Source organism: Pelodiscus sinensis, chromosome 16, assembly GCF_052426305.1.
Source record: "Pelodiscus sinensis isolate ZL-2025 chromosome 16, ASM5242630v1, whole genome shotgun sequence".
NCBI classification, from domain to species: domain Eukaryota; kingdom Metazoa; phylum Chordata; order Testudines; family Trionychidae; genus Pelodiscus; species Pelodiscus sinensis.
Window position 1 is genome coordinate 20,811,727 of NC_143067.1, and position 16,653 is coordinate 20,828,379.

At 37.8% G+C, this 16,653-nt stretch overlaps 1 protein-coding gene across 5 annotated transcripts in view; it reads right to left on the reverse strand.

Moving 5' to 3' along the window:
* PRELID2 (PRELI domain containing 2) overlaps positions 1 to 16,653 on the reverse strand; it is a 78,253-nt gene that overhangs the window by 10,223 nt on the left and 51,377 nt on the right. For 4 of the 5 annotated variants that reach the window (XM_006128553.4, XM_006128552.5, XM_014576270.4 and 1 more), the window contains 2 exons: positions 11,268 to 11,333; positions 6,913 to 10,730 (listed from right to left, as the gene is read on the reverse strand). In XM_006128553.4, the coding sequence (XP_006128615.1) occupies positions 11,277 to 11,333 (57 nt within the window). In that variant the 3' untranslated portion in view covers positions 6,913 to 10,730; positions 11,268 to 11,276. Of the gene's footprint in view, positions 1 to 6,912; positions 10,731 to 11,267; positions 11,334 to 16,653 lie in introns of those variants that run through there. The other variant, XR_012896336.2, reaches the window with a different exon arrangement.

Consider the following 16,653-nt stretch of genomic DNA (forward strand, 5'->3'; position numbering starts at 1 on the left):
ATTCATACACAAGAATGATTGACTATATATGAGGGGTAATATTTTCAGAATCACTGAAGTAGTTGATGAGCCTAAGTCCCATTTTAAAAATTGAAATAAGTGCTTAGGAGCCTAGATCCTTTGTGGGAGATGAATCTGAGGAACTGTCCTGGATTAAAGTATCATTAGAGGAGGTTTTGGAACAAATAGAAAAACTTAATGTTAACAAGTCACGGGGACTGGATGGCATTCACCCAAGGGTTCTAAAAGAACTCAAATGGGAAATTGCAGAACTGTTAACTGTGGTTTGTAATCTATCCCTTAAATCGGCTTCCGTACCTACTGACTGGAAGATAGCTAACGTGACACCAATATTTAAAAAGGGCTCTAGACGTGATCCCAGCAATTACAGACCCGTAAGTCTAACATCGGTACCGGGAAAATTAGTCGAAACAATAGTTAAGAATAAAATTGTCAGGCACATAGAAGGACATAATTTGTTGGGCAAAAGTCAACATGGTTTCTGTAAAGGGAAATCATGTTTTACTAATCTATTAGAGATCTTTGAAGGGGTTAACAAACATGTGGACAAGGGGGATCCAGTAGATATAGTATACTTAGATTTTCAGAAAGCCTTTGACAAGGTCCCTCACCAAAGGCTCTTGTGTAAATTACATTGTCATGGGATAAGAGGGAAGGTCCTTTCATGGATTGAGAACTGGTTCAAAGACAGGAAACAAAGGGTAGGAATAAGTGGTAAATTTTCAGAATGGAGAGGGATAACTTATGGTGTCCCCCAAGGGTCAGTCCTAGGACCAATCCTATTAAAAAAAGATCTAGAGAAAGGGGTAAGCAGTGAGGTAGTAAAGTTTGTGGATGATACTAAACTGTTTAAGATAGTCAAGACAGAAGCAGACTGTGAAGAACTTCAAAAAGGTCTCACAAAACTGAGTGATGGGGCAATAAAATGGCAAATGAAGTTTAATGTGGATATGTGTAAAGTAATGCACGCTGGAAAAAATAACCCCAACTATACATATAATATGATGGGGGCTAATTTGGCTACGACAAATCAAGAAAGATCTCTGAAATCGTCCACGCAGCGTGCTGCGGCAGTCAAAAAGGCAAATAAAATGTTAGGAATTATGAAGAAAGGGATAGAAAATAAGACACAGAATATCTTACTACCTCTGTATAAAACTACATCTTGAATACTATGTACAGATGTGGTCTCCTCACCTCAAAAAAGATATTTTGACCTTGGAAAGGGTTCAGAAAAGGGCAACTAAAATGATCAGGGGTTTGGAAAAGGTCCCCTATGAGGAGAGGCTAAAGCGACTGGGACTTTTCAGGTTGGAAAAGAGGAGACTTAGGGGGGATATGATAGAGGTATATAAAATCATGAGTGGTGTGGAGAGGGTGAATAAAGAAAAGTTATTCATTAGTTCCCATAATATAAGGACTAGAGGACACCAAATGAAATTAATGGGTAGCAGATTTAAAACTAATCAAAGAAAGTTCTTCTTCACATAGTGCATAGTCAACATGTGGAACTCCTTGACAGAGGAGGCTGTGAAGGCTAAAACTAAGAGTTTAAAGAGAAGCTAGATAAATTCATGGAGGTTAGGTCCATAAAAGGCTGTTAGCCAGGGGGTAGGAATGGTGTCCCTGACCTCTGTTTGTCAGAGGCTGGAGACAATTGGCACGAGACAAATGGCTTGATCATTGTCTTCGGTCCACCACCTCTGGGGCACCTGGCGCTGGCCACTGTCGGCAGACAGGCTACTGGGCTAGATGGACCTTTGGTCTGACCCAGTACAGACATTCTTATGTTCTTATGTAGATCTCTCGTGAAAATTTTTATCTCAGGCCAAAATTAGAGTAGGTTACCTACAGCAGGGAGAAAGGGAATAGAAGAACAGTCAAAAGATCCCGAGATGTGCTTCGTGTTATTTATATTCAGTTGGTTCCACTTGGGATTTTTTTAAAAAAATAAATATATTGAGGTTTATGCACAGTGTCAGGAATGAAGGTCAGCAAAGAAGATAAAACTAATCTCAAAGTAAACCGGCTGAGGACTATTTATAGAAACACTTTTTGTAAACAAATAAAAATGCATTCTCTCTGGCAACTGGCCTACAATTCTTCATCTACAAGAGATAAAGGGTCAGATATTAGACAAAGGAAAGGGTATTTTAATGGAAATGCTTAAATCTATAATAAAACAGCAACACCTTAATAATTAAAAGAATGAAGTATAAACTTTCTATATTGTTGTTATTTTTACTCCTTTGAGACCAAGTACACAGCACTTCTCACATTTTTATAGTCTATCTTGAAACACACAGCTGTGTATTGAGCTTCTTAAGAAAGCACGATAAATATAGATAATTTTGTCTTTCTTTGCCATTCCTGCCATTTAGAGAAAGACTTTGGGGTCTCAGGCCCACCTGCCTAGCTCTCATCAGCAAAACTTTTACAGCACATGCTTAATTTTATGTGTGACAGCTCTTTTAAAAAATGCGCCTAAGTGACTTGGAATCCTAAGTCTCATTTTCAAAAATCAGTTGAAGCATAAGGAGCCTAGGTCTCCTTATGTAGGTCAGTAAGTAGGTAAGTGCCTAAGTCACTTCTGAAAATGAAACTTCTGAAAATTTTACCCATCTTTGACACCTACTGACTTCAGTGGGAGTGATGCATATACCTAAGTTCTTTCCTCAACTGGAGCTTTAGGCTAGGTCTACACTAGACATACATTCAAATTAAGACACACAACTCCAGCTATGTTAATTATGTAGCTGGAGTCAAAGTATCTTAAATTGAATTTTGGCACCATCCACACAGCGGGAGGTCAATGGGAGCACACTCTCCTTTTGATTTCCTTACTCTTCATAGGAGCAGGACTACCAGCATTGACGGGAGCACCTCTCAGTTTGAATTAGCACGTCTTCACTAGACTAGCTAATTCAAACCCCAGAAGTTCGACTCTGACAGCTTCAATCTTCTCTGTGGTGTAAACATGGCCATACTGAGCAACATGCATAAGTGGTGCGCTCCACAGTACTTCCTCAAAATAAATATAATTTGGAGGCTCATTTTAAGAATGAGCACATTCCAGTATTACTCCTTCCTCTGTAGTTCAGTGTTTGAAAAGTTGTTTTGGCAGTTTAGGTAAGCCTTCGAGAAGAGCTAAAAGAAATCACTCTCACATTCATGTAAGCCCTTACAGAAAATGTGCACAGAATTCCTGGAACAGAGCAGCTTCTGTTGTGCAGTGAGCTCATTTTCACTGACGATAGTTGAGTGAAAAGTTTATGAAAGCATTCAAACATTTTCCCAATTTTGTTTTAAGTTTGAAATCTTGAAATTCAAAAAAATGGTCTGATCACTTCTGGCTCTGATAACCTACCAAGTATTTGGGTTCCTTTGATGAGGAAGGGGCTTCCCAAAGGTAAACCATCATGCTGTTGACATGTTGAAAAAATACATTTAATATAATCTAATTTAAAACAGTTGATTTGGTCCTCTCACATCCTTGTTCCAACCTGTCACCCCACCAACTCATACACCCCATCTATTCATGACACCAAGTTGGGAGCGGTTGCAATCACTCTGAGGGACAGGATTAAAATTCTAAATGACCGACAAATTGGAGAACTGGTTTAAATTCAGCACGATGAAATTCAATAAAAACAAGTACAAAACACTTCACTTACCCAAGAAAAAAATCAAAACGTACAACTACAAAATGGGGAATAACTGGTTATGTCTGGGTAGGCAGTAAGCGGCTTATGGACTGGAACTGGTTCGCCAGGGTTAACCCCTGGTGGGCTGCTAGACACTTTATTTAGCTGCACATCTGCAGGTATGGTCAGCCACTCGTACTCCCATTGGCCGTGAATTATCATTCCCGGCCAATGGAAGCCGTGGGAAGCAGTGTCCCTCTCCATGCTACTTCCTGCAGGAGACGCATTAAAAAGAGCCAATTGGGGATCATGAGCCTAAGTCTGAGTATAATTGCTCTAAATCAGGCTGGGGGAACCTTTTTTTGGGTTGGGGCTACTGATCCACAGAAAAATCAGTCAGGGGCGGCACAAGTGAGAAGTGGGAAAAAAAACCCTCACTGTGGCCCCTGCAGCTGAGAAAGACTCCCCACATTCCCCTCACATACCAGAGCTTTCCGGGGGCCCAGCCCAATAGACTGAGAGTGTTCCAGCCCCCAGAAGGACAGCGAGGGGGGGCTGAAGTACCAGCATGGGCTCCCCAATGCTGGGGGGTGGGTCTGAGCCTTGGGGATTGAATCCAGCCCCGGCCTGATGTTCCCCCCCCCACCCCCAGTCCTCTCTTAACCCTCTTCCCCAGGCCCTCTCTCACCACTCCTCCCCCCCCACCCCTAGTCCTCTCTTAACCCTCTTCCCCAGACCCTCTCTCACCACTCCTCCCCCCCACCCCTAGTCCTCTCTTAACCCTCTTCCCCAGGCCCTCTCTCACCACTCCTCCCCCCCACCCCTAGTCCTCTCTTAACCCTCTTCCCCAGGCCCTCTATTGCACCTCCTTTATGAAGGTAATATAGGCCTTGTCTGAAGAAAGTATACTCTGGATACTGTCCTATTCAAACATGAACGTGCTTGCAGAACAGCTAAGGAATATAGAGTGAAAAGACTTATTCCTAAATAGGAAGGGACTAATGTGTGGAAGAATCACGCAATATGTAAGTTAAATCTTTGTTCGGATGTTCCAATTAGATAGATAGATATCTCTCTCTTATATATTTATATATATATATATATATTATATATATAAAAACCTCCCTCTCTCTGTTCTAGATACAACAATCTGTAACCAGGAGCTTAGAAATATACTTGTCATGCTATAATGATTACTAGTGAGACAAGCAGATTTACTGAGCAGTTGAAAGGAGAGAACAGATTTACACCTTCACTTCTCTCGATTTATCTGAAAATATTTGTCTGTGTCTTGGACTGGTAATATAAGTCAGACAACCCATATAAATAAATTTATAGCACAGAGAACAATTTGTTCCCAAAATAAGTCTGCCTGGGTTATATTAACTGAGCTATTCAGAGAGTCTCAAAAAAGAATAAAAGTAACACTAGAGTCTTTTACACTCCCTAAAACTCTAAATTCCAAGTGTGCTTCACTAAAGAAACTAATCTGCTATGGTTACGAAAAATCTTAAATAATGTTATTCTTTGCTCCAAGCTTAATGAAATTTAGAAATTGTTATCCTTGCTCCTTAATTTATTACCTGTGAAAATATGGAAGTTTTTTACCATTCACCCCACACTACTCTGTACTAAATGTGGCCTTCTATATCCACCCTACTCCCTTCTCCATTGTAAGTGGTTTCCTTGAGGAACTAATCTGACAGATCCTCTCTTCTGTTGAATTCACTTTATGGAGTCCTAATGGACTTCAGACTTGTTGACAAAAGTTTGATTTCCATGTGACTAATGATTTTGTTCATCAGAGAAAAGGCAAAGGATATAGTAACTACAACAAAACATTGCAATCCACACCCCGAAGAACACAGCATTCACGCAGCCCATCACTACAGCAACGGTAGCAGACGACAAATTTAAAACATTTATTGACAGTTATAAAAACTCTGGACTGCATCTTCGGCATTGATTTCATGGTTAAGAGGTCATACAGGCAAAACATACACTGGACTACATGTCATTGTATACATAGTGTACATGGCTGAGATACATTAGTGATGTGGAGTGTAGAAATGCTTCTGGATAAGTTAAAAAAAATCAGTGGCGTTTCAATAGGTTGAAAAACTCACTTTTTCACAAACCTTTACATTTACTATAATATTGTAAGACATGTATCAATGATAAGTGTGTATAATTTATTGGTGTGTGTACCTATCAGTATTTTGGGATTTGACTTTCAACTAACTCAAAAACAACAATAAATGTACTTAGAGAGTACAAAGTGTTATTTACCCTTTATATTTGGTCTATCTTCTTGAGATGCACCGCAAGACTTTTAGACTCTAGCCTCAAGAACAAAAATGTTTTAAGCACTTGTGCAAACTGCATAACAAATGAAAATTTGAGGATTAGGTCATGGAATCAGTTTTTCAGTGTGAGCTCCTGCTGATACGTTCTGCTTTTTAAAAAAAATCCATTGAAAGAATATGTCTATTAAGTGAGAATCAACGCATTAGTCACAAATTTCCAAGCAGTGAATTTAAGCAGTAGGGATTTCAAATGATGAAAAATAATGTTATTTCATTTTAAGCAACACAAAGAATTAAAAAGGCAAGAGAATACCTATAAATATATTAGAAAATTGCATTTTGTGTTGGTGCTTCCAGCACTTTGAATAGTAAGAATTTGTGAAATATGCACCTCAATACTCAAAAGACCAAAATTATAAAAGTTCAATTATTTAACAAAATGAAAATCAGAAGTAGAGACAATTCAGTCCATTGTGTCAATATCCATGCATTGGTCAGGGATTTCCACACAAGACACATTGGGGCCAAATTTTCAGTTGATAAATTGACACAAGTCCATTGATTTAAAACAGAGCAATGAAGACTTAAACCAGCTATAACTAGCACATGGCTCAATCCTGTAAACATGCATATACATAACTTTGACTTCAGGTTAAGTTAGGTATAAGTACATGTAGGATCAATCCTATAGTATCCAGACTGGAAAAATTCACATATGGAAAGTTCATTTTATTTGAATGGAAGAATGAAAACAAGAGTTCTAGTTCCCCCGAATGTGTGAATTATCTCAGTGGTGGAACTTCTAAAACAGAACAAATCATAATATGGAAACAGGAGTTATAATGGTTTTATAAAAATTGTAGTGTAATGAGGGGCACTATTTTCAAGTTTTACAGAGGGTGATGTTGTAGTTAGACAATTTACATTTTCTTGTGTTGTACTAGCCATTAACTAATCACACAGCATATGTACAATGGTATCATAATACATTAACAATTCAGTGTAGTAAAGTTTGAATATAAAAAACATTGTGTATACTACAGTAATATATATTCATACACAAAAAATATTTAAAAAATACAGCACTTTTCCTCACCATATGGCTAAACTAATAATGGATCACCTGGCTGAAATCAAGTCCCTGAATCATTGTTCCACATTCATTATTTTTTCCTATGCTATAATAGCAGCAGAGTTTAACTTTATTTTTTTATACACACACAAATTGGATTGTTAATGCTGCCATAAATGATTACCTATCTGAAATGTACTGAGCACATTAGTAAAAAGGTCTGCTATTACTGTTAGGGTGAAAATTTGTTAATCTATGACAAAACTCAAACATAATATAGGTAAGACAAAAGGATCTACTTCATTCTGAAATACAATTTACACTTCCTCACCTACACTGACTCTTTCATTGCTGAGAACTTAGAGCCAACATTTTATTTAGGGTGGTTGTTATTAGTTTTGTGAGTTTATTTTGTTCCTTAACAAAATTTGTTTTAACTATATATGAAACTCTACCCTCTAGTACATTAGAGCAATATACAACAAAACAAAAGTATTTTAAAAACCAACCAGTAATAAAAACTGCAACACACAATGCTGAGAGAGAATTTCTAAATTCCCTGGAAGCACAGACTAAATAAAGAATGACAAAGTTCCAGAGAAAAACAAGCAAAACAAGAAAAAATGTTTTTTAAAGGTATCACTGGCTGGCAAATGCAACACCATACAGGAGTGGGAAATTTCAAGCACAAGGGAACATGACTTTAGGGACCCTTATGGCCAAGATTGTTAAAACTGTGGGCCCGATCCAAAGCACATAGAAGCAAATATATATTTTTTCCATTGAAGGGGACTTTAGTCAGACCTTGCAATGCATAAAATTAAGCTCCTTGAAAAAAAAAAAAAACAACTAACCCAGTCATTTAGGGTCCTACTAAGGACACAGCAGAACTTTGACAAATTTGGTCTACAGTTTTACAAATGAATCTATGTATTTATCTACCACTCACCACTAATATATTTGAGAAAATATTCTCAAACATTAATCAGTCACTCAATACACTTAGAAAAAAATTTCATACTGGGACATATTAAATTAAACATACTTATTATTTGGGTATTTTTTTCCTCAACTAGTCATTTGGGTTGTTAAAGAAGGATTTTCTACCAGATCTTATATACTCTTCCCTATTTGACTCTCCAGAAAATATTTAATGCTGTACTTCTAAACGAATGTTAGAGGATAAACAGTGTTGGCAGGGGAAAAAGCAGAGCTGTCATCCCCACAGATTAACTCATCAGATGCATCACTGTCATTGATCATAACAGGATACATAAAATGTCTTTAACTACACTGTCTCTTTCGCCTAAGTCATCCACTCTGAATCATCATTTAAGTCTTTTTTTTTCCTTTTTTTTTGTCAGCTGTATCTGAATTATTCATTCACAAACTACAAAATTACTTAAGGACAAAGCCAAAATATGCCCTAATTAAAATGAACAGTCTCGCTGAGGAATTCATACAATGCAAAAACTCAAAATACACCATTGGAAAAATTGAAATCAAACAGAACAATCAGTTTGCAGAGGTATAGAAAACATCACTGTTACATCAACCCACTTTCTCACTTACAAATGCTTGTCTTTTTAGGTCTACCCTTTCCTCAGAAGTGTGCTCCATGTAATACCTTTAACATAATGAACAGATTTCTGATCTACCAAAATACTGAATTTACTAATTACATAAGGCCTAGTTTTTCAGAAGTGTAGGTTTTAATTTTTAAGGTTTTTTTAAAGACCTATTCAAAATATACTGTATTTGTCTTTACTTCATAAAGATTAAGATCCAGGAAAGCAGGTCTATAACTCTAGGCACTTAATTAGAGGCAAGTAACTCCAATATCTCCAGTAGGACTAAAGTTCTTGCACACTCTGTTGGGTTGGAGCTCTATATCACTTAGATAATATGATACAATATGCCACCAGGAATCATTCATAAAACTTTTAAATACAGGAGCAACCCCTGGTTAGGACATTTCTTTTCGGCTCAATCACAAGTTACAGAAGGTTACTGAATCTGTTATCAGACTCTAGAACATTCAATTATATTCTGAGGTGCCTTGAACTTTGTGACTAAAAAAGCATCCAAAATTTGATTTCATTTTACAGATGACCAAAAAGTTGGTTAAACATGCCTTGATATGCCAGTTGTAGATAATAAATGTGATTTTATTTCATGTTTCTTTAACCATTTTGATCATAAAACTAGATCTTATAGGATTAAAAAGGACTTAAAATTACCTACTCCAATTTTCCTTGCACTAAACAAAATTTTCCTCCTGCACGGTTGCTATAAGAACTTTATTTAACTGACTATTAAGCATCACTAATAGCAAGAGAACAATAGCTCCTTAATCAAATGATTCTATTACTAGTTGATCTTGTCATTAAAAATGTGTACTAGGTCTACCTCCCCCTCCCCAAGCTGTTCCAATAAGGTTTTAAAAGCAGATGCCCAACCTGTTCCATATGGATATTAAAAACCCTCTCATGGTACACAGTAGTGTGGATTTGCAGAAATGTCTCCTCTCCAATGCCTCAGTAGTAAAAACAATGGTAGTCTTGCTCAACTGTAAGCACTCAGTGCCACCTGACACCCATTGACTTCAGTGGCACTCTTTGTGGAGTGAGAAAAGCAAGAGTATCCAAATTACTCGTATTTTTAATAAAGGGATTTTAAATAAAATTGCTCTTTCAAACTTAATTCCTCATCCAGGTAAGCTCTCATTTCCTTTAAGAATTTTACTAAGAAACCTTCTAATCCCTTAAACTTCTCTAATAGTACAAAAAAAAAGAAAACATTTAGGGAACAATCAAATATTTTCACTTTAAAACTTGTAACTTTTTAATCTGTGGGACAACCTTTCAAATGAAGCCAACCAAACTGGAACAGGCATATTTGTTATACGTTTCTGCTAAAGTCTCAGCAGTGAAATAATTAGCAAAGTTGATACTTAAAATTGCCGTCATTAGGTTTCTCCTCAGAGGGGTGATGACTCCAAATGGATATAGTCACATCTCTCCAAACTACAGTTTCCTTGTTTCTACAGGCTCAGCTGGGAAGCTTAGCATTAGTTCTCATTCAGAAGGAAGGGAATTCTTTTCAAAGGAAATTTTAATGTTTTGTTTGTTTGTTTTCACTTTTGCAGACACATTGGAAATACCAAATACCTGCAGAGAGATACTGAGTCGACAGAATTGCATTGAATTGTAAAGGCATAAATTTCCACTGATGCTTCTGCATTCTGTGAATAGAATCACTGTCCCTAACAACTAAGCTTCAAGATAAACTATTAAAATTAATAGGAGGCATCCATACCTTTCTTGGAAAGGCTCAAGACAACTGTGCATGAGTTGACATGATAGATGTTTTCAGAGCAAAAAGGGCTATTTATGTTTTTTTGCTGATGTTGGTTTTTTTGGTGAATGCTTAGGCTCTGGAAATTACATCAGAAATCCATATGAAGACATTATTTCCACATTTACATCTGCTTCTCCAGGACCTCTTGGGATAAGAGTCCCCTTTCAACAGCATATCCTTCCTTAATCTTACCCGAATGATTTGTAGTCTATTGTCATCTTTTCTCCAAACTACGCATATTGAATACCATTTCCTCAATAAAATGGTACCAATAAAATTTGGATAACTTCCCTGGAAACTGTGAAGGCAATGAAGATGATGCTCTTCCTGTAAAAAGCATAGAGAACAGTTTTTAGAAGAACATTTATTAGGAGCTAATCAATAGCCATTTGTTCTCATTCTGAAGCTACTTTAAGAGTCGGCCAAATCTTGCCTTTATGGACAATCTTTGAAGAGATTACTTTTCTGCCAGCAATAATGATCTTTAGACAAAGCTAACATCTTGTTTTATTAAGTCTGACTATCACTTTCATGGTCTAGTGATAAATAAATTAGGGGAGAAAAAAAGACAGCACACAAAAGAAGTCTTAATCAACATGATATTAAGGACGCTGCTGTATTATCAAGTCTCACAAAGCAGCAGTTCATTATTTTTTCCTGAAATCAGTAGAAGTAAGTGCTGGCTACTATTCAAAATGGATGAGAAATTATCTAAAGTCTGTATATAGAAACATGTAGCGTATATTAGTTAAGAAATGTATATAAATAAAATTACCAAAAAAAAATCTATGTTTCATTACACATTTTGTATGTGTGAATGTATAGATATTGAATTATGAATCTTTAAATCGATGACACACTTACTGTTCCTCCTCAGGAAAATGGACACCCACACTGTTCCTGCAGCAGCATCTCCATTATTCTAATACCCTGTAAAGATTACAGACAAATTACAACCTGTAAGTATTAAAACAGACACTATTACATGCAAGCAGATTACTTGTTCAAATAATCCAAATAACTGAATGATGGTCAAAACTGGAGAAACAAAACCCACACTTTACTGCCCTATTATAAAATGGCAATAACTCCATTGTAATTTTGTCTGCAGCAGTATATAGCTTGGTGTGTGAATATGGGGCAATGGGGAGATGAGATGGAGAAGGATTTATATTATACTGTGCTCACAGCATTCTATTCTAATTGGAAGCACGGTGGCCTGGCAATTGGATTAGGACTCAGCACATCTGAGTTCTATTCTCAGCTCTTCCACTGGATAGCTGGGTGAACTTTCACATGGCATTCCACTTCCTTCTGCCTCAGTTTCTCCATCAGTAAAATGAGGAAATTACCTCCATTATAAAGGACTTTGAGCTCTATGGATGAAACATGCTGCATGACACTTGGGCGTTATTTTTTAAAAAGGAGCATCAGATAAACACTGTTGGAAACTGGGGGAAGCACCAGCATTACAAGCAACATTTGCCTTGTCTGCACTAAAGGGCTACACCAGAGCAAGACAGATTGTGTTCTCATTGTCTGCTAAAATGGGGGGTAAACACTCAGGACAGAAAAAGTCTTAAGCAACATACCTTCTTAACCTGTTCTACTGATTAATTCAAATTTTTACTCAGCTATATTAATCCAATGCTCTGGAAGCCCCTGAATATTTTAGAAAGATGCTAAGTAAGCAAAGAAAAACCAGCTCAAGTCAAACAAGTCAGGGACAAGAACACTATGTTAGTCTCCCTATATACTCCTCACATCACCACTAACCAGTCCTACCCCAATATCCATGTCCTCCCAGGCACAGGAATAAAAAGCTAACAGTGCACCTGTTTGCTAACTAACTCAGGCTGTTGCAGTGCTGAGGAGGAAGAGTGCTAAAGATGGAGTACATCCTAATGGAGCACGTCCAGCCAGTCCATGTTTGTAGCTTACTTCATGTTCAGATCCTGGCCCCTCTGAAATCAATGGGTATGTCTAAACTATGTGCTATTTTCGAAAGAGGATATGCAAATTTTGAGGGAAGTCTAGACATAGCCTGGAAGTTTTGCCATGGTCTTCAATGAGGCCAAGATTTCACCCTGTGTAGCCTGTTCAACAAGGCTATGTTTACACTGCAAGGTTTTTGCACAAAACCAGTCATTTTTGCACAAAAACCTGCGAAGCATCCACACCTCAAATGTGCTTTTGCGCAAGCAAATAGGCAGTAAAACGGCAGGACAGAGGGCTTTTTCCAGCGTAGGTAAACCTCCTTTTACGAGGCATAAGTCCTTTTTGTGCAAGAGTTCTTGCGCAAAAAGGCAAGTGTGGATGCTCTGCAGGGGTTTCTTGTGCAAGAAACCCCTATGGGAAAAAGCACAGGTGCTCTGATGGCCATTCTGTGAACAGACATCAGAGCTTTCTTGTGCAAGAGCGTCCATGCAGTGTGGATGCTCTCTTGTGCAAAAGCACGCTGCTTTTGCAATGCATTTTGAGGTGTGGATGTGCCCTTGCACAAGAAAATTTTGCACAAAAATTCTTGCACAAGAAGCCTACAGTGTAGAAGTAGCCCACGTGGAGAAAATGCTTGCTTAGCTCAAGTCACTGGGAAGTAATCTACAGCAATATGAGTTTTAATAAAAAGTTTAAGAACAGTTCTTTACACAAACAAAAGTCTGACATTTCAGAGATGTATATAGTAGCTTGTCTTCCATGATTCTTCTTTACATAGGAAACGAGAACTGGCTAGCTTAGCCTATCAGTCTAAATTAAGCATGCCACCATTTACAGAATAGCGCACTAATTGACATAAGTGAAGACTCAGAGGTTTGCCTTGGGAATTGAAAAATGTTATTTATTGAATCAATTATGTTCACAGTGTGACAGCTGTTTTTTTCTCTTCTCCTCCTTATACAATTGCAGTCTTTTAAGCAGAATTGTTGAGGGGTGGGGAGAGAATCTATAAAATGAATAAAAATACTAAAGGGCAGGTACAAGTCATTACTGAGTAACTTTTCAGTAGAGAATGACTAAATCAAAGACTAATCAATATATTCCTTTCAACTAAAGTTCAAACACTTAAATCTCAGCCCCAGGAGATCAAGCTTAAAGGGGCTAAATTTACGCTACTTACAGTGCAATGATGCACTTGAAATGCAGAACAAACATTGCTTACCCATTAAGCTGTCCACCTTTAGAGATACAGCTTAAAAGCTTTTTTGATTGACAAGCTGTAGAATAGCTTTATTTTTTCCGAAGGTAAAGATTTTTTTTTTAACTGCAAGAATCTCTCTCTTTTTGAAAATATCTAGATCCTACTGTTTTAGTTTGAAAAAGAATCAAGATCTTACTGAGTTGCATACTTCCAAAACTCAGACATAACACTTTTGGGGTGATATGTTCACTTGAGTTTAAATAGAACATTGCAGAAATCTCACACAGGACATCAGATATCAAAGAAGGTACAAAAACAAACAGAGGACAGCTGACAAAATAAATCAGGAAAGTCTGATGAATGGCAAATATAGAAACAAACAGCCATGCCAGGGAAGCTTAATTTTCACCCAGGTTATAAATTCCAAGCTACCTTGGACAGAGTTCATGCCTGTAATGTACCACATGCAGCTACTGAACTGTATACATATTAAATAAAATATGAGATTAAGTGGAGTGTTGGAGTATTTTCTCTTAAATAGAAAGCATGATTCTGATGGAAAATATCCAAGTCTAAATGTAAAATCCATCCCCACTTCCAGTACAAAGACCTGTAACCTGGATGTTTTTGATTAACTGGTCACTTCTTGCAATACTCTCCTCTATATTAGATGCTATTTTCATAGGTTTAGCATAATAGCGGACATTTATGACAAAACACACCCCCAGTATTAACACTGCTGTAACTTGCACTCTGGTTACCCATGGAAAGCTGAAAATAGCAGGAGTGTAACTCAAATGACTTGCGCTCTCCTCAGTAGACAACCTATGCCATCTAGTCAGTTCTATGCCAGCAAGGGAAACCTTTATACACTTCCAACTGGTTTGGAGCCCCTTTACACTGTCAGAGTATCAAAGGAGTGTTAGAGCAACAGAAAACGAGCTCCAGCATCTCTCTGTACTTAAAGTTTACTTTCCAGTTTAAGGCTTTTTTGAGCACCAACTCCTAACTTCTACAAAACAAAAGGAATAATTCTAACATTTCACACCTTATTTCCCATCACAGGATACATTTTTGGTCAGCATTTGAGTTAAATCACAGAAGAAATTCTAGAGGTGAGAGTCACAGCTTTCACAGTCATTCAATTTTTTTTTAAAGTACAGTTTAACAGTTATTGAGATCATATCTCCATAATGAAATATACTGGGGAAAAAATCAAATCACCTTCTCTAGTGCTCCATAAATAGAGAAGTGCCTTATATTCTATTACGATAGGAATTTCAGAGATATTGAATACTGATTGTGTGGGAAAACAGACACCTGATTGTAGGCAATTCATAACTATAAATATTAAGGCAACATTTTATCCTGTTCCATCTAAAAGCTTTCTTCTCCAGTCCCTCAATTCCACTTTCCACCCCACCCCCCATTGTAATAACCTCTCTCATTTTAAAATCACTAAAAATGTAGGATTTTAAAATGGACAAGTGGCAGGGGATGGGGAGAGTATGGAGGGAGATGTTCTCTATCGATTCTTCAAAATCCTGACAGTATTATAGCTCTATTTATTGCAAGTACTAAAAACCACCAGGTGTAATGAAGAAGTTTGTATATTTTAGGCTATATGATGCAAGTTTAGTGCAGATACAAATCTGCACCTCAAGAAGATTCATTAGGTTTTAATGAATTATTTCACAATTTCTTCTCTAATGCAGAAAAAAAAGCAATTCACTAAAGATAAAATGACCTTATTAATGATCTCAAGTTTCTGTCTTTAGCATTAATTCCATTACTAGAGACAATTCTGAACAATAGATATATGAATATATGAATTAATCTCTGTCCAGTGCTGGCTTTGGGAATACAGTAAACCCAAAGCTATGGGGACCTTTAGAATCCAAGAGTAGTCATTTATTAAGTTGATGTTGCTTTAAAAGATTATATCTCTGTCACTGAAAGTGAGCATATTTTAGCAGAGTATAATTGGAACTGCCTCATTCCAAGTTCTCTGTAATAGAAAGTCCCATCCAAAAGCTTTAAAGAAATCTAACACTGAGGCTATACACTGCAGAGTTTTTGCACAAAAACTTGTGGAGCATCCACACTACAAGCGTGTCCTTGCGTAAGAAAAAGCACAGTAAATTGTAAGAACACAGGGCTTTTTGTGCAAGAATTATTTATCTTTCTATGAGGAATAAGCCTTTTTGCGCAGAGCTCTTGCGCAAAAAGGCACGTGTGGACGGGTAACAGGGGTTTCTTGCACAAGAAACCCCCACGGCTAAAATGGCCATCAGAGCTTTCTTGGGCAAGAGAGCGTCCACACTGCCATGGATACTCTTGTGTAAAAGCACGTGGCAGCGTGGATGCGCTCTTGCGCAAGAACTTTGTGCGCAAGAACTCTTTGGCAAAAAGTTCTTGCGCAAGAAGTCTGCAGTGTAAACGTAGCCTTAGATGATTCCCAGACAAATGTTATCTAGGAGAGACTGAATTGTCAAAAAGAGCACAGAAGCAAAAAGGTACATAAACATGCAAGTCATTTTTGTTTAATTTGAACTTTTATCACAGATCTGCAGCCACAGCCAAAATTCTCAAAACTATTCCAGGGCAGCATTGTGTAGTTACTGTGGCTGGCAGCCCTGAGCCCTTATCAGGCAGCTGCACGGCTTAGGAGAAGAACTTTGACCTGGAGCCATATTTTCAAAATCAGCCTCTATTTTTTTATCAGGTACCTGAACCACCTCAATAGGCTCCTCTCTACCCAGCAGCCCTACCTCAAGGCTCTCCAAAACAGCTGAGCTCCTCACCCTGTCTCAGGTAGCAAACCCAGCCATCATGCAAAGAAACCTCTTTTCCACCACCTGCGAACACAATCTTGTCCTTTCAGGTCATCACCCAAAGTGCATGACCATAGGTGAGGATGGAGACGTAGATTGACCTGTAACCAAGAGCTTTGTCCCAGCTCCCACTTCACCACCCCAGATGGGTACAGCAGTCACATCACTGCCACAGCTGCACTGACCTGCTGGTCAGTCTCACGCTCCCATTTACCATCACTCCAGATACTTAAACTCTTCCTTTAAGAGCAGCTGCTGTCCCCTCCCTCTCCTGCAG